A 25262-nucleotide genomic window follows, 5' to 3' on the forward strand; every position below is an offset into this window, starting at 1 on the left:
TTTTCCTGAACCACTTTTTAATCAATGTTCATTTGGTAGATGCAGTTATAGTTTCATCACAGCAGGCTTACTGGAGTTCTAACTTCAGTATGGATGAACACGTTCATTGTACAGCTGCAATAAATGTAGAGGAGATACTTTAAGACATTGGGAAAGAACTTGATAACATTGTGTGACAGTCGTCAATAACCTGGACACTGCAGTGGTTTTAATCACAACTTGCTTGTAAACCAGCTCTGGGACTGAACACAGACACACTCTGGACTCGTCTCCCACTTCTCTCATGGGTAAAGTGCTGCAGAGAAACATTCTGACACAATTTAATGACCTTTCAAGACGTGAAGACCATCGCATTGGACCGGATTGCACAGAATAGCAAAAAACAAATGATTTCAGCACAGAGCGCTCATTCAAAAACCAACGCTCCCAGTGCTTAAAGTTAGTGATCAGAGTCTTCAGGCTGCAGGAGTCACCTGAGCTCAGGACTCTGCCGCTCTGTCGCAGGACAAACACTTTAGCACACAGAATGAGCTCTCGTATTTGTCAGGTAAGCATAAGGCTTTAGCTAGAAGCTATAACAACTGTGATCTTTCCTTTTTTCTGACATTTTATAGACTAAATGAAAATAATCATTAGTTGCTTATTGAGGGTAGTGGTAATAATCTGCCTGAAGATGGAGACATCCTGTGTGTTAGAGTGTTTGTATCCTCACCAGACAGAGCTTCACACATACAGATGATCTGATGTCAAATCATATGATAATGTGACATGCAATACTTTTACAAAAAACTAAATCTGATTTACACAGGCACAAGGATCCATATGGCACAATAAAACAAAAAATAATCTCAGCTGTGACGACAACAAACATTAAAACACAACAGAATTAAAACAATAATATCAACGAAGGTCTGAAATCAAACCTGAAATGAAAGTTAACTGAGTTCTGTGGAGGGTGAATGTTAAAGACACCAGAGTTAGTGGACGGTGTTTCCCAAACAAAACAACTTGTATTTCTGTTTCTGCAGGTTTGACTTAAGCAAACACAAACATCTCTGATTTCCTTCTTTCCAGGCGGCTGAAAGCTGAAGTAGTCGCATTAGGAAAAGTTGTGCTTTCACCCGACCGCTCTCAAATCTCTGATGTCTGAACGTCACATGCTCATTAGGTTTGAATTGCCGAGTCTTTTACCATCGCACCTTCATCTCATTTTTATTGATAAATAAACCCTTGTCTTATTTTCACTCAGGTTTTCTAGCAAACTGAAAGTGCACAGTGAAGGTTGTTGGAAACGCTTTTACTGTAATTGGCAGCATTATCGATTATCTTTTATTTTTTTCTGCTCTTTGTTTTGTGCGACACTTTGAGTGCACGTCTGGGCTAAAAGAGCGATCACGTTGTTCAGAACAAATCTACATCTGACCAATCAGGCTGCTTCATGCTTACTGAGCGGATCAACACCAAGTGGAGTCTGGGCTGAAGAACTCACACAATCCTGAACAGAACAGTCCAATAATGTTCAGACCACACAAAGTCCACAGCAGGTGTGATTGATGCAGTTTCAACCCCCCCCCCCCTTCATATGAAGTCATTTCTGTCATGTGACTCTTGTTCTTCTTGTTAAATCTCATTCTCCTACAATCAACTATCAAAAAAATCTGCAAGTTCTTTACATTTTTTTTTTACTTGTTTCCGAAGCAAATAAATCTTCTAATATCAATATAAAAGGTACATTTTTCTTGTCTCTAATGCAGCGGCCTGTCTTATAAACGTGTTGGAACTTAGGTGATTTTTATTTATTTTTTTGCAGTGCAGCTCCTAATATTCCAGAGGCGTTCTTCATTTCATCTACTGTCCTGCAGCGAGCGAGCAGCAGAGTCTGGAGGCTACACGTCAAACATGAGTGCGAGATGATTTCAAAAGAGAGGAAGCAGGAGTTCGAGGAAGCAGGAGATCAGGACTGTGCAGCGCCATGAAAACGTCAGTGCACATAGCTCTTGGATCCAGGATATTGAACTTTGTCCCCCACATGGATCAGGCATCCACAGAGGCTCTAGGATTTCAAACTCCAGAATTCAGCAGCCCTCCACACTCATCTTGAGTTTACCATCTTGTTATCTGGAGCCTGGTGGCTCCGACCCTCAGGGGCCACGGATTGTCTCGAGTTCTTTGAAAGCGAAGACTGAGGCGACAGTTCCTTCCTCTGACAGTCCTCTGTTCTTTCTACCGACAGCAATGGAGTTAAAAGAAAAATTAAAAGCAAGTAAAAGCAGGAATGGAGATAAAAACTAAAAAAAAAATGGTACTTTGATTTGTTTTCACATCTCTGGGAGCAGCGACATGAACTGGACCACGATGCAAAACCAGTGGGTCGCCATGTCGCTGTGATGATGGTTTGCAGTTGGAGGACGGGCTGTAGCGGGCGGGGGGGCGGGGTCAGGTGACAGGTTTGCTGCGGGCGGCGGTCTCAGCCTTCTTCAGTTTGCCCTTGCTGAAGCTCTGGATGGAGCTGAGCAGAGCAGAACGACCTCCCCCTGCGCCATCAGAGGAAGACAGAGGAGGAGGAGGAGGACAGGAGGAAGAGCCCGGCATAGGAGGAGGAGGGGGGGGAGGAGGAGGTGGAGGAGGAGGAGGAGGAGAAGTCTGGGCTCCTGGATTAACGAGAGAAGAAGGAAAAAGGAAGGAATGAGAGAGAGCAGCGGTTTCTAGTCACTTTCACTTTCCCCAAGTCCCCAGAGGTTGGTTACACAAAGATCTGTTCGACTGATTCACGTCAGATTCACTCTTCAGGCTCTGAGGAGAAGAATTTATATCACCAGACGTCAGCTCATTCGACAATTTACTAAATCTTTTAGTGTTAATAATTAAAAGAAAAACAATTTTTGTTCCAATTTCTAATAAGACACCTTTTACAAAAGAGTTTTAACTGATAGCTTCATTAAAAATAAATGGTTACTACATGCCATAGATCAGTTATACGCCATTAACGAGAACTAGTTTATTTACTTCGTTAATAAAAAGGTGGATTTTCAGACTTTCAGAAGAGTCAACATCATCTACTGCTGGACATATCAATAAGCTGCAGGTGAATGGTAAATGCAGCACTATTAAGAAAAGGGAATTTAACCAAGAGTTAAAGGGAAGGGGTCTAAAACGTCTTTCACACCACGTCCATATGTTTGGTAAGCATCTTTTAAATCCGTGATTAAATTAAAAAAAAACATTGGGTCCATCCACATTAGGACTTAAGAGCTCAAAGATGCTGTGGGAGTTTATTCAACTAACCACATGTGAGCCTGTGTTTGTTTGAAGATATTTGTCTCTGATGTTCATTTGTTATTTAGATTTGATTGAGTTATGACATTTTCTGACCGAAATTCACCTGATGCAGTATCTTTAAAAATCGCTGGTGTTGCTTAACGGCTTAACGCATTTTATAAAGGTTTGATATTATTATAGATATTAACTTACCAAAGCTTTTAGTTACAACTACTGAACCTTTTTTATAAAAGATGACGTATTATTATCCTGTGGTCTGTGGCTTTTCCAGAGTTAATCTTTGTGAAACCAGCACCTGCAGATCCGTGTCCAGGCTGAACTCAATCCACCACCAGTTCAACTCAACCTACAGTTCAGGTTGTCAATAGTTTTTAATGATATTGACAAGGTTCGATTCCGGGCTTCATTTACTTAGATCAAGTCAAGAGCTCCATTGGATCCTGGTCTGGGTCTTATACTTCTGAGCTACTGTCCCTGGGTTCTCCAAACAGAGCTCAGTCCATTTGTTTGGTCAGAACCACTTTTGAACTGATGGTGAGTTGAACATGAACCTGGAACTTCTCTTCCACGTCTGACACTTCTCTTCCCGAACCAGATGAAACCCAGGGTGACGACAGGCAGCAAAGAAAAACGCTGCGGAGCTCAAGCATGAAGCTGAAGCTGCGGCCGGCAGCAGCAGCTGGAGTCCAGAGACTCCGGCTCTCTGCCTGTGCAACGACGTCTCTGCTACGTAATGATCCCTCAGTTTGACAGATTGTAACCAGACCTGGAGACAAGAGACACTCTGCCTGGTTACAGACGATGTCATCAGTGGACAAACCAGTTTGGTAATCTCCTTGCGGGCGACTAGCGGAGCGATTGTCTCCAGGAAGGTTGAGGAACAAACTGACTTTCATTACAGCTACAGTGACCTTGAGTGTTTTTGATACTCCTTGAGTGTTTTTGTGGTACTCAGATGATTCTACAAAAAGCACAGAGGAATGGAATTTGTGTGCTCAAGCTTTCTGAGGAGGAAGAATGATCTGAGTAAACTTTGAGAGGAAAAAAGCCTTCCACAGCTAATGGCTTAAAAGAAAGGATCAGTTCAGTAAGTGTTTAACATCCGAGACGTCTCCACTGTGAAATCCCAAAACACAAGAAGCGCAGACAGGAACAGAGAAGGAAACAGATGAACAGACAGACATGCTAACCGACAGAACAGATGGGTCACAATCTCCAATGAGAACACGAGGCCTGAGTCGGGGGGGAGCTGGACCGTCTGAGACGTTTTGGAAATCATTGCAGATTGTGAGGTTTTCATAAAGATGTGCGTACACCCTCATCCAGGCAAGACACGTCCTCACATTCGAGAAACTTCAGGTGCAACATTCTTCTTTCGTTTTTCTATCTTTTTTCAGATGATAAATTCAAAGTTTGGTTTATGATGACACGGTGTCAGAGAGAGTTGAGATGGAGATTGTTTCTAAACTGATCGCTTCCCCCTCAGGTTGAATGTAGAATAAAATAAATATATATATCACACATGTTATAAAGGATCAAGGGAAGTTCTCATTGAAGGAAAGAAACAGGCTTATTGAGTTTTTTGTTGAATTATAATCAAACTACACTTGTGAGTTTGTTTGTCCGGATGAGCTCTCATTTCTCTTACAAACATTTAGATCCAAGTATCATAGTTTTGTGATTTGCGAATGTGAATATGAGCCAGATATAAATGATAAAGTATTTGTCAGACAATGATCATCAAGAAGTTGAGGTAGAGAAATGTAAAAGTATAGTTTGTCCACCAGAGAGCGCTGTCAGGTTGACTGATACACTCCAGGATGTGCTACTCAGTGAAGTAAGAAGTAAGAGCTGAAGTAAGATTGTTTAGGTTTAATAAACATTATTAAGAGGCAATACATCATTATCAAACTTTTTCAAAAGCGGCTTTCGAACGTCTGGGCTGAAATGGCAAATACGCTGCGATGACCTGGTGAATGTGTGCGACCATGAGAGTGTCGTGGTTCCTCAGGTTTCAACTAGGCGTTGTCTTCTTCATGACTGGATTTCATAATGTTGCAACAGGTCTTTGTGACCAGGAGCTTGCTGGGAGGCCCGGGTGTACGACAGCTTTAAAAACCACCAGAGACCTTCATCATCATCATCATCATTATCATTAGCGCCATTAAAGCTTTTACTTTACCCAGCGACATGGTCAGAATGGAGCATGCTCTATGGTGGAGACAGCAGAGGAAGGAAGAGGAGAGAGAGGCACATGACAGTTATCTGTTCAGTGGACCAATCAGCAATTACACAGTATCGACTGGACGGAGAGGAGAGGAGGAGAGGAAACAAGGGGAGGAGACAATAATACCAGGGTAGGAAACTGAACCCAAATTTGTGTCAGCTTCTCACAAAAGCTGAAAAGAGAACATCTGGTGGTTCTCTATTTTTCTTATTGTCAATAAATCGATATAGGCCTCTTGCTCTAAAGGATCTTCATGGCCTCACTCCTTCATATATCTGTGACGTTCAGGACAAGCTGGTTTAAAGTGACATCCTCCAGCAGAGGTCTTTCTATCTGTGAAATACAAACTGATGCCATGTGGGTTTCATTCTGCACAGGGGACTTTTTGACACTAAGAAAAATAGAGATAATGACCAGACTTAGACTTCAGAGAAGTATAAAATCAAACCTCTGTGGTTCCCACCCTGTGTTCAGATAGTTACAGACACAACCAAGTCACAAGGACACAGAGCTACAGCCGAGACAGACACCTGTCTGCAAACCAGGCAATCCAACGATGAGAGAGACGGTGAAGAGACAAACAGGTTGAGGCAACCATTCAAATCAATTTATCACACGTGCAGGTTTCTGGTGCAATGATGCTGTCACATGTGAGACGACGGTGCTGAAGAACTACTGACCGAGTCGGTTCCCTCACCAGTCTTTAACAGACAGACAGACAGACAGACAGAAGGGAGGACAGACCTGTATATGACAGACAGACAGACATACCTGTGGTGGATGGGGGGGTGGGGGAGGATGGGCATGTGGGAGGGGAACTGGCTCCAGAACCTGAAAATACAAAGAAGAACTGAATTTTAATTTTCATCAATAACCAAAAAACAGCTTTAGATGGGTCGTTTAGTGGAGCCGTATTATTAAGAGTGGGTTCTTCATGATGTCCTGGAGAGTTAAGATGATCTGTATTTGAAGAAAGGTGCTACATGAAAAACATACAGACACAAACAGACTGAGCTGCAGGAGGAGCGGTGACCTACCAGAGTTATTGTTGTTTCTGACAGAGAGGTCTTCTTCATTTTCATAAGCCGACTGTCTGGACTTCTGCAGAGACACAAACCAAACATGGCTTCAGGCTTCGCTGTGATGTTGCTTCAAACATTATCGGGCAAACGAGGTCTCTTCTCTGGAGCTAAAATATTCAACATCTCATGTACTTGTTGAGTTTGAGGGTCACACTCATGGGAACGCCGGGGGGTGTCAAAGGTCAAAGTTAAGAAATTTGAACTCCGAGAGAAGCCGTGCTGCTGATTTGCTTTGCCACAGGAAGTGAACGTTTTATTCGCCCCCTCACTGGCACAATTTCAGTCTTTATAAATGGGAGTTCTGTCCTTCACCCTAAAGCCATTTTAAGAAATGAACTTTGAACAACATATCCCATAAGCCTTAGTCACAGAGGGTTACGTAATGGACTCCGCTGCCTACCTTCCTCGCCAGAATCTTCCTCCTCTTCTTCTCTTCCTCGGAGCCGTGGTGCGACTGAGCTCTGGTCAACCTCCTGTGCTGGTGCATCTTCAATCAGAAGTTCAGACACAACTTTAACCTCCTTACAAACAGACAACTTCACCTTTACAATCTGCTTGATGAAACCTTTTAATAAAACCTGGATGGAAAACTGATAATATCGCTGAACCAAGAGGCTTTCACCAGATAAAGAAAGTCTGTGAAAAATCCCTGAATTCAACATACACGGTATAATCTGGCCAAACTGCACCTTAAGAGAATAACAACATGTTTACCAATTAAGTGTTTTCCAGAAAATACAGCATCTACTTAGTGAAAAATCCTTTTTTAACTCCAAAGCCATTAGAAGATTTGAAAGAACTACTGCTGCTGCTGAGGGTCAAATGGGGTTTATTGTATTTGGAGTTTTGCTGCTCTTGAAATCAGCATCCTGTGCCCATAATGGCAAGAGCAAGTTAAAATAATACCACGTTGATGTCAGCACTGAGTTTTTGTGGTTGCAACATGAAGAGGTTGTGGGAAAACTGTGTTGCAAGGTTTTCCACAGCTATTTTGTCGTAAGAGCTACAACCCCTTTCTGAATCAATATTGTGTTGCCCTTATCTGGAAGGTCCCTGTTGATGAAGGGTCGTGACCCAAACGTCTCCAGTCACGCTGCTCAGCGGTTTGAAACAGAAAAATTAAAACATGAACTCAAGTAGTAGAGGGGATGCGTGACGCACCAGCCTCTGCTCCTCCTGCAGCCGCCTCTCCAGGCTCTCCTTGGCCGTCTTCAGGGCCTCCTTCAGCCGGCTGGGAACCTGGAGGAGGAAGGTTGAAGAAATGTTCCCAATCTTTCTTTCAGAACATTTCCCCTGACAGAAACTAAACAGCGAACCCAACTGACAGAGCTGATATCAGACCGAGCCTCTTACCTTGATCTGGAGTTTTTCTGACTGTTGCAGCTGGACATCACTGAACAACCTGCAAAACACAAACCGTTACACAACAAAGACACAAAAGACGCTGCTCTGGTTCCTGCACATTTCCCTTTTAACATTCCAGCCATTCCTCTACATTCAAGAGGAAGATCTTCTTTTTATACACAAACCTACCAATGGCCCTTTCTCTTATGGACAGAGGCTTTATCCTGATGTTAAAAACACAAACAGCCATTGCAACTTGTGCATACGGCAAAATTTAAGAAGACACAATGTGAACTATCGTATTCAGCAGATTTAGTGTGGATATGGTTTTGAGTCTCATCTGCTGGAGTGAATCTGTGAACTCACGGTGTCTGGACGAGCTGCGACACCGTCGGCATCCCGCTCTTAGAGGCTTCTGAGGACAGAATGGACTGCAGCACTGACACTGAAAACACACACACACAGACACACACACATTAAGATCCGTCTCCCTTCAAAAACACAAACTTCCCATCCCTTAGGTCGACGTGAACAGCACGTGTGTGTGCATCTAGGTGTGTTTGTGTGTTTACACGTACCCACAGCTGTGTAGGGAACAGAGGCGTACTGATCCACGGGGACGCCGTCTGGCGGGCGGCCGCACGTCATCTCGTACAGTAAGTGACCGAAGCAGAAGACGTCGATGCTCTCTACGGTCTGCAGACACACATTTATCATCTTCTACACATTAGGTAATGAATAGAGGTCTTCATCATAGACACAAACAACCAGTCACCACACACACACACATAAGATCACATCTACAGGCAATGTCAAATCGCCGGTTAACCTAACATGCACGTCACTTTAATGAATCTTTAACTGAACCCATGTTTACATACGTTGATCTTCCTGAGCGGGGTGAAGCTGGGTCGTAGTATTGAGGGAACTCCCAGCATGCCGTTCTCCACGTCCATCAGTCGACACACGCCGTCCTCCACGATGACGTTAGACGCATGTAGGTGACCATAAAATAGGCCACCATCGTGCAGGAGCTTCAGACCCTGCACACATGCACACACAGACTTTAATAACACTGAGTGGTGACTGCGTGTTATGCTGTGTGTGTGTGTGTGTGTGTGTGTGTGTGTGTGTGTACCTCCAGGATCTGCCGGCCGTACAGTTTGATCTGTGGCAGTTCGAGGCCCTGGCTCTTCTTCGGGTTACAGTACTTCTTCAGGTAACTCTCTCTGGGCTTCACCTGCAGAGAGGGAGAAGTCAACCGTTTCTATTGGAACTACTTTCTTCTATTTTCTGCTGAAGAAATAGTCCCAGTGAAAAACGCCTTGTGTCTTTTGTGGTGTATCCAGAACATCCTGAGTGAAACGCAGTGTACCTTACAGATGTGGTCTCTCAGGGAGCCTCGCTCACTGAACGGCCGGATGAGCAGAGCTGACGACTCACTGGTGCTGGAGAACAACAGCGGACAGAGATATGGCGCCTGTGGAGGAAGTAGAGGAGGAGTTTACCTAATTAGATTCCACAGTTAATCAGAAATGAATATCTATCTGTCAATCTCATATTAATAATCATATAACAACAACTGACAGTTGAATAGGAGCATGTGATCTAACTTTATCTAAACCACTGCAAACTGCAAGGTCACTTTAGCAGGAGTACACGTAAGTGTGTATTTCCATAGTAACTGGATTTAGAAACAGCCTCATTTAATAATAATAATGGATAAACCAAGATATTCATATCGTCACATCTTCCAGCTGGGGAGTAACATATCAGAAAACCAGACACTTGAGAGGAAATTATGCAAGTGTAGCAGCAGAAGTTTGTTTCATCTGTGGTTTTATTCCTTAAGAGCGGAAACTTGTAATTAATTTGTTTATTTTATAGGGAGTAATGCTTGGGGACCTGCAGGCCCCAGCCTGTCCGAGTCAGGGACCTGACCAACACCACCAATTGTGGTTTGTCTTGTTTGTTTGTCCTTGTATTTTTTCCTGAAACCACACATGAAGTTTTTGCAGAAATTACACATTTTTACAGTCTTTCCTCAGAATTGATTCAGTCTGTGGTTGTGCACCCAGGCTCCTGCTGATAGTTGACAAACACGTCGATGATACAACACTTTTTTCATATTTCACACACACACACACACACACACACACACACACACACACACACACACACACACACACACACACACACACACACACACACACACACACACACACACACACACACACACACACACACACACACACACACACACACACACACACACACACACACAGTTACGTACAGAGAGGCTGGTGAGCAGCTTCATCGCTGACTGAAGGTCTTTGTCCGACAGGAACTTATCAGGACCGATGTCGACCTGCAACAGACACACAGATCTGAGCACTTCGTATAAAATCAATTATTTTATTGATCGGTAAAAGCCGTTGTTTTGAAGATTCATGTGTTCAAGTGTTAAATGTCCTGGACTCACCCAGCTCAGCAAGTACCTCTCTTTGGGCTGCTCTTTGTTTTTGATTAAAAAATATTTCTTCCTTATCCTCCAGCCTGAAAAATACAGAGCATCCACTTGAGTGTCTGATGATTATTGAGATATAATGCATTCTCTAGCATGAGAGGTTCACTTTATAGTTTCCTCTACACGGTAATAAAATGTTTGTTTACATGTTATCAAAACATTTCATCATGAAAAAACTTCTCTTATGTAAGCAGCAGAGTGAACTGATATCAAAGTGTGATATCAGTTCACTCTGAAACCTCGAACCTGAGTCTTACCAATGTCTCTGAGAGGCTCCTGAACCTCCCACTTCAGGTCCGACCTGAAGAACATGGCGACCTGCTGCAGGGCGATCTCTGAGACACACAGAAAAACAGAGAACACTTCTTTAGTTGACTCAAGAAAATGAAATTCTTTCTTTTCTCTTGGTTTTAATGACAATGAGGATTAAAGACCTGTGTAGTTGGCACAGTAGTTGTTGGGGTCCAGGAACTTCTTGATGGTCAGGGAGCTGCACAGCAGTGGATGCTGAGTGATGGAGTCCAGGTAGCTCTGCAGTCCTCTCTGTCTCTCCGCTATGAACTCCCTGTCCATGTTTCCAAGCAGCTTCTTAGGAGGAAGTGGGAGACTGATCCCACACACCTGATGGGAAAGAGAGAGAAACTGGTTCAACCTCAATGCATAGTTTGTTCTCTTATCACGATTAAAATTCCTTTTCGATGATTTCATCTTTTCTAATGTTTCATAAAAGTATTTCATTCAAACAAACAGACTTTCAGGAGGTTTCCGAAAGTTCTGCTGTTTATTGACTGAGGTCGGGGGCTGATGGGAGATGGGGGTCAGAGTGGGACCTGGACAGGAAATGAGCAGGCAAAACCTCAGCAGAAAAACTGCTAACTTCCTGTTATCCAGGAATGATGTGTCCCGACAATGATACGAGACACAAACAGAACAATTTCACACAGGACTAGTTGAAGATCCAAACTGCTGAGTGTGATGTTCTGGGCCTGTTTGGAATGTGAACCTTTAAAATGAAGCAATGTCTGTTTTTACAACCCCTGTGCTCGAGGTTAAGATGTTTATGATCTTTGAGAAGTTTCACATCTAACCTTCTCCGGCTGAGTCGCTTCAACAAAGGTCAAAAGAGGTAAAACTACCTGATATTACAAATGTATGTAGATCCCACTTACTCTCATGTGAACCCTCAGATTTACCCTGTGACCCATTGGAAGGAGACTGAACTCACATTTGAATCCACTATTCTAACAAAATCCTTCATAGGTTTTTTAGACAGATTTAGTTTCCTTCAGTTGTGGACATGTTTAACAGTCACTGATGCTATGTACACTCTCTGGAACGTAGCAGATTTAAATACAGCATGTGAATCTATAAAAGTCAGTAGCACTGCTTTCAAACACATGACTGATCAATGGTTAACGACACTTCAGGTTTTACTGCAGCATGTCAGTGACCAGGCATTAAGGTTCTAGTTTTCCATTGTTTTTCCAATGGAAGCTTCTCATTACAGCCCTAAGAGCTAAATAGTGAAACGATAATCTCTCCCCTATCACAGGACCAGTCAAGACTTCTGATGACACACTAACCACAGCTCTGACGTGTCGTAATCGACCGGAAACAGAGAGGAAAGTTAGCCAAGAAGAAGGCGGGTTGTGCTTCAGAGAGCGTGAAAGTGTGAACCGCGAGACGTCAGGGCAGCTTTTCTTATAAACTGAAACCAATCATCTACAATTCACTCTTTGTTACCATCATCCAAAGTCGACCGGCAAGTTTCAAACCCGTCAGAACAATAGAATCTTCTGACTTGTGTCACCGATTGAACTGAGTAATTTAAAATCATTTAAAAATTCTTCTCAACTGAGCAAACAAATGTCTCAAAAAGTAAACAGCCACATGAGAACACTGTCAAAATAAAATAGTCTCAACTGTAAAATAGCAGAATTTGATACTTGTAAGGTTTTCACTCAATAAATGCTCCGACACATCTGAGTCAGTACAAAGGAAGGACGTTCACTACAGCACCAGTCATCGCCTCTTTGAATATTCCTAAACAATGAGTTGAAAACTTAAAACACAAAATCATTCACCACAGGAAAACCAGGTGTAGATGTTTGGTGGAAACATGTGAAACTCACCATCAAGCTGCTGTGGAGAACATCGAAGTCACTGTAGCGTCGAATCACCTGCAACACACACGAGAAACTGTCAATCACTGTCATCACTTCACCTCAGAACATCTTTATGTTAAATTCACTTTTCATCGACCTAAAGAGAGAAATAAAATAACTCGAAATAAAAAGTCAATCCTTTAGGAACATTAAAAAGGAAGAGAAATAAATCCAAGGATGGACTATGAATTAATAAGAAAACAAAAATACGATAAATAACCGATTTAAGCTGATTATACATATTTACACCTAGTCTAGTCTGAAGGGTGAATATGAACTCATCGTTCATTCTTTAAATCCAGTTCTCAACAAATGCTTCAAAAAAAGAAAATACACACCATGTTGTTACATTTATCAACAATAGCTTGAAAGAACTCATATTTACTAATAAACTAATATTTCCTAGTATTTCCTGGACAAAGCTGTCTACCACCCAGGTGGATTCTAACTGATAAGAGCCTTTCACAGACATATGGCTATCAGCCTTTCTTATGTGTGTCAATATGAAAACCTTTATTTTTACAGAATAAACAGTGCAGAGAAGATGTGTTGGATTAGTTTTCTCTTTATTTACAGTTATTTATAATAATGTTTATTGATTTTACAAATACATATCAGCTGATATACCTGTATCCGCCAAAAAATCTCTGATCATGCTCTTGTAATTATTACTGGAGCGAAGGAGGAAGTTAGATGTGAGAGTGAGAAGAGGCACAAAGTCCACATGAGGAGACGTTTGATTTGAATGTGTCAACAAAACACACAAGAGCCAATGTTTGTTTCACGTGTGACACTGATAATCAGAGTAGTATCTTTTATCTGAGTTTGTGTTATCGACGACTAATGGACCTGGTGGAGGAGACGTGATGTTGTGATTGGTTTATTTACCTGCCAGCTGTTGTCTGAAGACACGCCTCTCTGGACTCGGATGATGTACTCCTGAGAGACGGAGAGAACAAGCCCATCAGAACATCTTCAATGATGCTATTCAAAAGCAATTGATGTAAAAGTAATCTGAAATTGAAGTGGTTGAAATATTAAGAAAACTTTGCCACATAAAGTTGTGGTAAAATAGTAGTACTATGGCTACTATACATTTGTACTTTGAGGGTGTCAGACATTTACACCAATTTACATTAGGTCGACAACATTGTATGAATTTGTAGTGATTTTTCTCATGAGTACCAGGAAACTCTGACTCAAGTCTTAACAAGCAGCTGTAAAGTTCATAATGTTCACCACATCCCAGAAAACAAACTTACCACAGTGCCATTTTCAGAGCCTTACCAGCAATAAGGCAAAAACAAGTCTGGTTTAAAAGTATAACCCCACAACCCCAACTTTGTCTAGTGACACCTTCACATTGTCTATGAAGTTACTGGTAACTGGTGAAACTGTTTCTACGCATTGGGAGAAGTGAAACCTCTGTTTGAGACAACGTTCCTGGTAGAAGTGCTGGTTCACTGGTAGTGATGGTGCGTTCATTGGTTTGTTGGACTGGGTAACTCCAGGCTATGGTGGCCACTGACTCATCCAACAATTGGCTTTGTTATTGTATGGTTTTGATTAGTTCATTTGGATCAGACACCAAATCACTTTTGAGTTACAAGCAGAGTTTTCCATGATTGTGAGGATGTTGGTTTTCTTATTACCCTGTTTGTTAGCATTGTAAATTAATGTCTATCATATTTTTAATGCATTGTCCCATCCGGTCATCAGTTGGGAGGATTATCATTCACCCAGGGAAGAGTCTGTTTCATGTTTGTGTGTTTCCTCTTAACTAAAGATTCATTGACATCACTTATAGTCATATAAGTCATTATATCATCATATAGTGATGGTAATTTAGCAATTTATTCTTACTGTAAATGGAAACACGGGTGTAAATCAACAGTGGTGCTGTGCTGCAGAGGTGCAATGCTACTGGGTCATATAAAGTAAAATAGATACAAAGTAGAAATTGTCCAGTTATATATTCATTTAATTAATAATCATTTAAGTTCTTGTGTGGGAGAGACCGGAGCACCCGGAGTAAAACCCTCATGTACCTGTATTTAACGATTTCACACTAAAGTGGGAGTATATGAAGGCTGCTTTTGTTTTCGCTGGTAACATTTCGACGTGGCAGCCCATCATGGCAAGATGTTTGGCACCACAATAGAAAATGTACAAGAAAACACAACACAATCTATCAATTCATCGAGGTTGTGTTGTGCTTTCATCCAAGGGCAGTTCTGTTATTCACATGGAGTCAGCGAAGTTTCCATCGTCCCGGGTTCTGTGGAGCACCGGTCTCATCACGGGGTCATAGATCCAAAGCCATCACCGGCTCCTTTGAACGAAGTTGAGGTAGCGGATGACGAAGCTGCAGCAGTGCTGAGCAACACTTCTACTGTTACATCCAAGAAAGGTACCGCGGCACCAACCACAGCTCTAGCAGGACCGGCCTCATGCAGTGCTGCTGAGGCTATGTTAATAGCAACTGCAGCATTGTACCAAGCTGTTTCAACAATGCATGCAGTTGTAGCACTGGTTGAAAGCAGTGCTGCTGAGACGTTGCGCAAAGCATCTGCAGCATTGTGCAAAACTGCAGCCACGTGGATCAAACCTGAAACATTCGCCTCAGTGTGGAGAGCTGTAGTGTTAACAGCAGCCACCGCAGAACCGCTCTGTTGCAGTGCTACTGAGGAGTCGTGCACCGCCACTGCAGCGTTGACCAAACTTTGAGAAAGAAGACTCACGGCTGCTACACTGGTCGTTTCCGGTGGTGCAGCGGCGCCTGATAGAATAGAAGAGGGGCAGGTCCTCTCCAGTTCTGCCATAGCATGGTGCACGGTGTCTGCAGCGCTGGACAAAGCTGCATGAAACTGGAACACGGCTGCAGATCTGGTCTCAGCCAGTGATGCTGCCGCAGGTCCAATCTCTTCCTGTTCGTCTTTAGCGTTGAACAAAGCTAAAAGCTCCGATTCTGCAATGGCCGATGGATTCTCCTCTGTCTCTCCGACGCTAGTTTCTGATTCGGGTTGTGTGATAGCCATGTGTGTTAAAATGTTATCCTCATCAATATGTACATTTCTCTCTCCAGTTGGACGGTAATGGTAAAATACACCCCTCAGAGTGATAGTTACAGTAATGCCTAAGAGGACACCAAGGCTCAAGAAGGACATGTGGCTGGGTTTTATTCCTTTCAAAATATGTGGGGATCCGAATTAAGACAAACCTGCTTCTCTCGTTTCGTGCCTGTACAAAGAAGCTTCTTTATTCGTTTGTTTCACAGATGGCCTCAGGACCATACAGTGCCAGAGTAAAGTACTAAAGGCTTGGAGGACCAAAGGCATGGTTTTGTACCAGATGGACATTATAGGTCAGTTGTCCTTGTACCGGGCCGGCCTATCTTGACAGTTTCATCCCTTCGCACTGCCCTGCCGACCTGCACTCCCTTCTAATGTTTACAATAAATTAACCAGAGGTCATAGGACACATACAGTTTATTTTGTCTAGTTTGACACAAGAGGCACACAGCCATAACAAAAGGTTGAATGGGAAAATCCTGATTCATGATCCGACACCATCGATTAATAACAAAATTTATGTGATTGTGCGGCTTCTGATAGATTCTGATGGGCCTGTAGTTGAGTGTCAGAAGAGGGTCGGCCCCTTTGAACACAGCAGCAGGTTTCCATGCATTGAAAGCTCAACAGTGGCGCTGTGCTACAGAGGTGCAATGCTAGTGGTATATAAAATAAAATAGATACTAAGTTGAAATTGTCCAGTTTTATATACTTTTAATAGCATGTTCGTTTGGGGAGAGACCGGAGCACCCGGAGTAAATCACACACTAGTGGGAGCATTTGAAGGAAGCTTTTCACTGGTTCATTTGAACGTGACAGCCCGTCATGGCAAAATGTTCGGCACCACAGCAAAAAATATGTGCGATAAAATATCCAAACAAACCCATACAATTCATACAAGTAAGTTTGTGTTGTGCTTTCATCCACGGGCAGCTCAATTCACATGGAGTCAGTGAAGTGAACATTTTCCATCTTCCTGAGTTGGTGCAGCACCGGCCTCATGTCGCCAAGTCCAACGCCATCACCTGCATGTTTGAACAAAGCTAAGGCTGATGCTGTAGCGTTCAAGACAGCTACTGCAGCATCGAACACGGCTCGGGCAGGACTGCCGTCTTGCAGCGCTGTGGCGACGTTGTTCACAGTGACTTTAGCGTTGTACCAAGTTTCAGCAAAATTGCCGGCAGCTTGACCACTGGTTGACTCCAGAGCTGCTGAGATGTTTCGCAGAGCATTTGCAGCACTGTACAAATCTTCAGCCAGGTTGTCCACAACCGAAACACTGGTCTCATTCTGCAGGCCTGCAGCATAGAAGGCAGCCACTGCAGTGTCAAACAGAGCTACATCCGAACCGGTCTGGTGCAGTGCTTGTGCAGAGTTGTACACAGCATCTGCAGCATCCAAAAAGTGTTCAGAATGGTGGACCAAAGCTGCCAAACTGGTGTCTTCCGGTGGTGCTGGAGCGTTAGCGGGAAGTGCAGAGAGGCAGGATCTTTCCAGTGCTGCTGTACCATCGCGCACAGTGTCTGCAGCTCTATACAAAGCTATGGCAACTTGGAACAGAGCTGCAGTACTGCCTGTATCCAGTGATGCTGCAGTGTCTAACACAGCTGCAGGGTTATCCTCATCAATGGCGGGGAGGAAATACTCAAAGATAAACCTCACCGTTTCGGTGACTGTTATGCCTATAAGCCAACTAAGGGCCAGGAGGGGCATGATGCTAATGAGCTGTGCGAATGAGTTGCTTTGTGGGGGGTTTTGACAGGTGGCCTCGTGATAAACTACGGTAAAGGATATCAAAGGCGTGGAGGATCAAAGGCGTGGTGGGGTCATGATTTTCTTGCATCCATGCTGATATGTTTTAAAGCACAACCACTCTGTGCCTTTGATTCAAATGCAGGGTTTGGACGAGATAATGAAGATGATGAACAAAGTTTTTTTTTCTGTCTGATGTTTTGTTTTTCCCAGCCTCCAATGCTCCCCCCCAACAGACCACATCAAATTACAGTGCACAGAGAACAACAGACTAATAGAAGCTATAATATTGACCACGCAAATTGTGTTTAATGATCCAGAGCGTTGCTGCATCAACATCAACACTGACCTTATTCAGTGTTGATGATGTATCAGGCAGATGTGACTGATTCACAATTTGCTTGGTCAATATTATACAATACAATAAAATACAATTGAGTGTTTCTGCTAAATTATTTAAGTCATTACAAGCTGCTGACTCAGTTTCCAGTGCCACAGTAATCTCTGACCTCAAGTTACTTATCATATAACACAGTGAGGTATTCAGGTTTAAAGTTTGAGTATCAGCACATATCTTGAGGTGAAGTTGTGGAGTTGGAACTAGAATGTCACTCAGTAAAGAGACCCGAAAGACAAATTCTGGATCCACATCAAAGTCAAGTCAAAGTTTATTTATATATTAACGCGTTTCAATTAATGCCATTATAAAAAAGAAGATGTGGAGTTTATATTACAAGGCTTGTCTGTTTGATCATTGGATTGTTTGTTTGTTAGCAAGATTACAGAAAAACTGCTAAACGGATTTCAACAAAGCTTGGTGGACGGACGTGGAACTGGTCGGGGAATAGGTCAGAAATCTTCAGTTCGAATCTGGATCAGGGTGGAGATTTTAAAATTTCTTTATAATTGTGAGATAGAACGGATTTCTAACTTTAACCTAATTCTTCGGAGGATAATTCATGGATCTTGATGAAAAAACATGTGGCATGTTTATTGTTTAGAGGACTGATGTGAATGTGTGAATGAAACTTGGTGCAGATCCGAATATCTAGATCTAGTAAACTTCAATCAAATCAATGACATTTGAATCATAAATATTCAATATTCTCAAATCACTGTTTCTCTCAAAGGGCTGAGCAAGGTGTGACATCCTCCACCCTCCACCCTCAGCAAGACTGAGGAAGAACTACCACTGGTTTCATGAGGGGTTGGGCCTCAATGGAGTGACAATAGAAGTTGGGAGGATTATCATTCACCCAGGGAAGAGTCTGTTTCATGTTTGTGTGTTTCCTCTTAACTAAAGATTCATTGACATCACTTATAGTCATATAAGTCATTATATCATCATATAGTGATGGTAATTTAGCAATTTATTCTTACTGTAAATGGAAACACGGGTGTAAATCAACAGTGGTGCTGTGCTGCAGAGGTGCAATGCTACTGGGTCATATAAAGTAAAATAGATACAAAGTAGAAATTGTCCAGTTATATATTCATTTAATTAATAATCATTTAAGTTCTTGTGTGGGAGAGACCGGAGCACCCGGAGTAAAACCCTCATGTACCTGTATTTAACGATTTCACACTAAAGTGGGAGTATATGAAGGCTGCTTTTGTTTTCGCTGGTAACATTTCGACGTGGCAGCCCATCATGGCAAGATGTTTGGCACCACAATAGAAAATGTACAAGAAAACACAACACAATCTATCAATTCATCGAGGTTGTGTTGTGCTTTCATCCAAGGGCAGTTCTGTTATTCACATGGAGTCAGCGAAGTTTCCATCGTCCCGGGTTCTGTGGAGCACCGGTCTCATCACGGGGTCATAGATCCAAAGCCATCACCGGCTCCTTTGAACGAAGTTGAGGTAGCGGATGACGAAGCTGCAGCAGTGCTGAGCAACACTTCTACTGTTACATCCAAGAAAGGTACCGCGGCACCAACCACAGCTCTAGCAGGACCGGCCTCATGCAGTGCTGCTGAGGCTATGTTAATAGCAACTGCAGCATTGTACCAAGCTGTTTCAACAATGCATGCAGTTGTAGCACTGGTTGAAAGCAGTGCTGCTGAGACGTTGCGCAAAGCATCTGCAGCATTGTGCAAAACTGCAGCCACGTGGATCAAACCTGAAACATTCGCCTCAGTGTGGAGAGCTGTAGTGTTAACAGCAGCCACCGCAGAACCGCTCTGTTGCAGTGCTACTGAGGAGTCGTGCACCGCCACTGCAGCGTTGACCAAACTTTGAGAAAGAAGACTCACGGCTGCTACACTGGTCGTTTCCGGTGGTGCAGCGGCGCCTGATAGAATAGAAGAGGGGCAGGTCCTCTCCAGTTCTGCCATAGCATGGTGCACGGTGTCTGCAGCGCTGGACAAAGCTGCATGAAACTGGAACACGGCTGCAGATCTGGTCTCAGCCAGTGATGCTGCCGCAGGTCCAATCTCTTCCTGTTCGTCTTTAGCGTTGAACAAAGCTAAAAGCTCCGATTCTGCAATGGCCGATGGATTCTCCTCTGTCTCTCCGACGCTAGTTTCTGATTCGGGTTGTGTGATAGCCATGTGTGTTAAAATGTTATCCTCATCAATATGTACATTTCTCTCTCCAGTTGGACGGTAATGGTAAAATACACCCCTCAGAGTGATAGTTACAGTAATGCCTAAGAGGACACCAAGGCTCAAGAAGGACATGTGGCTGGGTTTTATTCCTTTCAAAATATGTGGGGATCCGAATTAAGACAAACCTGCTTCTCTCGTTTCGTGCCTGTACAAAGAAGCTTCTTTATTCGTTTGTTTCACAGATGGCCTCAGGACCATACAGTGCCAGAGTAAAGTACTAAAGGCTTGGAGGACCAAAGGCATGGTTTTGTACCAGATGGACATTATAGGTCAGTTGTCCTTGTACCGGGCCGGCCTATCTTGACAGTTTCATCCCTTCGCACTGCCCTGCCGACCTGCACTCCCTTCTAATGTTTACAATAAATTAACCAGAGGTCATAGGACACATACAGTTTATTTTGTCTAGTTTGACACAAGAGGCACACAGCCATAACAAAAGGTTGAATGGGAAAATCCTGATTCATGATCCGACACCATCGATTAATAACAAAATTTATGTGATTGTGCGGCTTCTGATAGATTCTGATGGGCCTGTAGTTGAGTGTCAGAAGAGGGTCGGCCCCTTTGAACACAGCAGCAGGTTTCCATGCATTGAAAGCTCAACAGTGGCGCTGTGCTACAGAGGTGCAATGCTAGTGGTATATAAAATAAAATAGATACTAAGTTGAAATTGTCCAGTTTTATATACTTTTAATAGCATGTTCGTTTGGGGAGAGACCGGAGCACCCGGAGTAAATCACACACTAGTGGGAGCATTTGAAGGAAGCTTTTCACTGGTTCATTTGAACGTGACAGCCCGTCATGGCAAAATGTTCGGCACCACAGCAAAAAATATGTGCGATAAAATATCCAAACAAACCCATACAATTCATACAAGTAAGTTTGTGTTGTGCTTTCATCCACGGGCAGCTCAATTCACATGGAGTCAGTGAAGTGAACATTTTCCATCTTCCTGAGTTGGTGCAGCACCGGCCTCATGTCGCCAAGTCCAACGCCATCACCTGCATGTTTGAACAAAGCTAAGGCTGATGCTGTAGCGTTCAAGACAGCTACTGCAGCATCGAACACGGCTCGGGCAGGACTGCCGTCTTGCAGCGCTGTGGCGACGTTGTTCACAGTGACTTTAGCGTTGTACCAAGTTTCAGCAAAATTGCCGGCAGCTTGACCACTGGTTGACTCCAGAGCTGCTGAGATGTTTCGCAGAGCATTTGCAGCACTGTACAAATCTTCAGCCAGGTTGTCCACAACCGAAACACTGGTCTCATTCTGCAGGCCTGCAGCATAGAAGGCAGCCACTGCAGTGTCAAACAGAGCTACATCCGAACCGGTCTGGTGCAGTGCTTGTGCAGAGTTGTACACAGCATCTGCAGCATCCAAAAAGTGTTCAGAATGGTGGACCAAAGCTGCCAAACTGGTGTCTTCCGGTGGTGCTGGAGCGTTAGCGGGAAGTGCAGAGAGGCAGGATCTTTCCAGTGCTGCTGTACCATCGCGCACAGTGTCTGCAGCTCTATACAAAGCTATGGCAACTTGGAACAGAGCTGCAGTACTGCCTGTATCCAGTGATGCTGCAGTGTCTAACACAGCTGCAGGGTTATCCTCATCAATGGCGGGGAGGAAATACTCAAAGATAAACCTCACCGTTTCGGTGACTGTTATGCCTATAAGCCAACTAAGGGCCAGGAGGGGCATGATGCTAATGAGCTGTGCGAATGAGTTGCTTTGTGGGGGGTTTTGACAGGTGGCCTCGTGATAAACTACGGTAAAGGATATCAAAGGCGTGGAGGATCAAAGGCGTGGTGGGGTCATGATTTTCTTGCATCCATGCTGATATGTTTTAAAGCACAACCACTCTGTGCCTTTGATTCAAATGCAGGGTTTGGACGAGATAATGAAGATGATGAACAAAGTTTTTTTTTCTGTCTGATGTTTTGTTTTTCCCAGCCTCCAATGCTCCCCCCCAACAGACCACATCAAATTACAGTGCACAGAGAACAACAGACTAATAGAAGCTATAATATTGACCACGCAAATTGTGTTTAATGATCCAGAGCGTTGCTGCATCAACATCAACACTGACCTTATTCAGTGTTGATGATGTATCAGGCAGATGTGACTGATTCACAATTTGCTTGGTCAATATTATACAATACAATAAAATACAATTGAGTGTTTCTGCTAAATTATTTAAGTCATTACAAGCTGCTGACTCAGTTTCCAGTGCCACAGTAATCTCTGACCTCAAGTTACTTATCATATAACACAGTGAGGTATTCAGGTTTAAAGTTTGAGTATCAGCACATATCTTGAGGTGAAGTTGTGGAGTTGGAACTAGAATGTCACTCAGTAAAGAGACCCGAAAGACAAATTCTGGATCCACATCAAAGTCAAGTCAAAGTTTATTTATATATTAACGCGTTTCAATTAATGCCATTATAAAAAAGAAGATGTGGAGTTTATATTACAAGGCTTGTCTGTTTGATCATTGGATTGTTTGTTTGTTAGCAAGATTACAGAAAAACTGCTAAACGGATTTCAACAAAGCTTGGTGGACGGACGTGGAACTGGTCGGGGAATAGGTCAGAAATCTTCAGTTCGAATCTGGATCAGGGTGGAGATTTTAAAATTTCTTTATAATTGTGAGATAGAACGGATTTCTAACTTTAACCTAATTCTTCGGAGGATAATTCATGGATCTTGATGAAAAAACATGTGGCATGTTTATTGTTTAGAGGACTGATGTGAATGTGTGAATGAAACTTGGTGCAGATCCGAATATCTAGATCTAGTAAACTTCAATCAAATCAATGACATTTGAATCATAAATATTCAATATTCTCAAATCACTGTTTCTCTCAAAGGGCTGAGCAAGGTGTGACATCCTCCACCCTCCACCCTCAGCAAGACTGAGGAAGAACTACCACTGGTTTCATGAGGGGTTGGGCCTCAATGGAGTGACAATAGAATTGCATACATGATTTGATTCCATCATGTGGGGGGGTTTACAGTAACAGCCTGACTGTGAACAACAAACGAATGCTGCGTCCATTATCGGACAGACAGTCCCTGCTTTAATTTGAATACAAACAAAATCAAAACGTGATAAGCTGGTCCTCCACCGGCTCACTGTTTACCTGCCGTCTCGAGTTGTGCACCGGGGTTCAAAGCTCATATTCCAGTCCGGGGTAACACCGGACTGGTTTGTCCTGAGCACTGAACTGGTGTCAGGCGAAATCAGAGGCCGTCAACAAATCCAACTGTTTACCGTTTCAGTAGATTGCAGCAGACTGTTGAGATTTATAAAGTAAATATACATTCAGCCATTCGATAGTTTACAGAAGGCAGCACATGATGCGATACGATCCTCGTGTTTGGTCAAGAAGAAGCGGTCGATGGGGAAGTAAATAATCACTACATATTGGATTACAGGTGTTTGGTTTGGAGGTGATCACTAACGCAAACAGACATGTACGTTGTGTAAACATACAAGTTTAGTGTTTGGCGGAATGTGGTCTCGGGATCACTGGCCCCAGAGCAGCAGCAGTTCAAGTCAATCGGGGACATAGCTCTTTCAACTCGGCAGTTTGCTGACTCCTAATCAGTGACAGCGCTAACTGAGCCCGGGTCAGCTGCCTGTCCGATAATGGACCCATTCGTAGCCCAACACACCTCAGCAGGTTGAGGACTCATGTCAGCTGAGTCTCGGGAGCCGGAGCTGCTGGTTGACTCCTCGAGTCACAGGACGTTTGTGACTAATGTCAATTTTCACGCGATGAGACACGAATGAAAGCGTCTACAAACGTGTCCGATAATGGAAGCGGTGACGCAGCGATAGACTCAGACGCTGTTTTCTACAGACCAATGTAAGCCGACAGGGAAGCAGCGAACTACGGGTTCACAGCCGAACCTTCACCCGCTGGTGTTTACCTCCGGAGAACACTCACCGTGTGGGACTGCAGGTTCTGGCTGGCTTCGATCACCGCGGTCAGGGGCACGGTGTCGTCCAGCAGCAGCTTGCCGGGGGCAGGCTTCTCCAGGAAAGACATCCCGGGGCAATAACGGTGGAAGTCCGAGCCTAGCGTCCGTCTGTCAGTGACTGAAGCCGCCGGAGAGACACTGAGGCGGAGCCCCGCTGAGCGGAGGAGGAACAACAACAAGCCGAGCTAGCTGTTAGCTTAGCCTCATCGTAACCAGGAAGTGCTGTCCTGGCTGAACGTCATCACGGCAACTTGGTCGTCATTAATAGAAAGTGGAGCCAAGTACTCGAAGCCTCGTCATCGCTCCCTGCTGGTCAGGAGAAGGAAGTGTAATCAACCTTCAAGTTCTATTTGTTTTAAAAATTTATGAAACTAAACCTACAAAGCAAGTCAAATAAAAATAAATACTATTTAAAATAACAAAAAATATCAAAATAAAAATACATGAAATATTTTTTGTATAAATGCAAAGAAATTTTGATAACAAAATGCACATTCAAAGACCAGAATCACCAGAAGCTAAAGGGATAGTTAAACTTTAGCCAATAAGAAAGATTCACTCATTATCTACTCACCACTCGGTCGGGGGAAAGGTTGGGAAAGGCCATGAGCCCCAACACCAACATCAACAGCTAACATTCGGTTAGAAGCTGCATCTTTACTCCATGGTATTAGCCTAAATGCTGTTATCCTCCTCCTAGTTGATGCTGCAGTTTTCACTAGAGTAATGTTTTGTGGACTCAAACCATTCACCCACCCCTCCATCGGCATAGTGGTGAGCAGATGAGGGAATTTTAATTTTTTGGGTGAAGTATCAGTTAATCTGAGCACCATTGCTACCAGTGGCTACTGCACAGAAGCACTGGGAGGTTGAAGATTTCCACCATCTTTACAATGTAGTGCTGACAGTTCTTTTCCCATACTGATAATGTGGAGGTCAGAATCCACCAAGACCAGCCGGACTATTGTCAGACCAAGAAATTTACAATGTAAGGCTAAAGGCGGTTCAATTGAATGCATTATGATCAACACTGAAGACACAATACATATGAAAATATGACCAAGGGATTTTTTTGTCTTCTGTTTTGCATTAACTTATGTGATAGTTAATAAATAATGTTTGTTTTACTGTGGGACAAAAGCTATTTGGAGACCACTTGGGCTTCAGGGGATTCCAACATGTACTTTACAATATTGTCTGATGTTTTATAGATCAAATAATCTGACAA

General features: G+C 43.3%; 1 protein-coding gene across 3 annotated transcripts; it reads right to left on the reverse strand.

Moving 5' to 3' along the window:
* pxk (PX domain containing serine/threonine kinase) lies at positions 1-24303 on the reverse strand. 3 transcript variants are annotated; one of them, XM_062408659.1, is made up of 19 exons: positions 24001-24301; positions 13513-13563; positions 12592-12639; positions 10894-11080; positions 10717-10794; positions 10415-10488; positions 10226-10300; positions 9308-9412; positions 9071-9172; positions 8814-8975; positions 8511-8628; positions 8299-8377; positions 7942-7990; positions 7750-7827; positions 6989-7075; positions 6544-6607; positions 6278-6337; positions 5462-5490; positions 2511-2651 (listed from the first exon to the last, which is right to left on the reverse strand). In XM_062408659.1, exons 1-18 carry the CDS (start codon positions 24100-24102, stop codon positions 5474-5476), a joined length of 1536 nt encoding a protein of 511 aa, XP_062264643.1. In that variant the 5' UTR covers positions 24103-24301; the 3' UTR covers positions 2511-2651; positions 5462-5473. The 3 variants fall into 3 exon arrangements, with proteins under 3 accessions (XP_062264626.1, XP_062264643.1, XP_062264634.1); XM_062408642.1 differs by lacking the exon at positions 5462-5490 and having other exon boundaries at positions 1-2651; positions 24001-24303; XM_062408650.1 differs by having other exon boundaries at positions 2513-5490.
* Positions 24304-25262: the final 959 nt, after the last annotated feature.

This window comes from Platichthys flesus, chromosome 2 (assembly GCF_949316205.1).
Source record: "Platichthys flesus chromosome 2, fPlaFle2.1, whole genome shotgun sequence".
NCBI lineage: Eukaryota > Metazoa > Chordata > Actinopteri > Pleuronectiformes > Pleuronectidae > Platichthys > Platichthys flesus.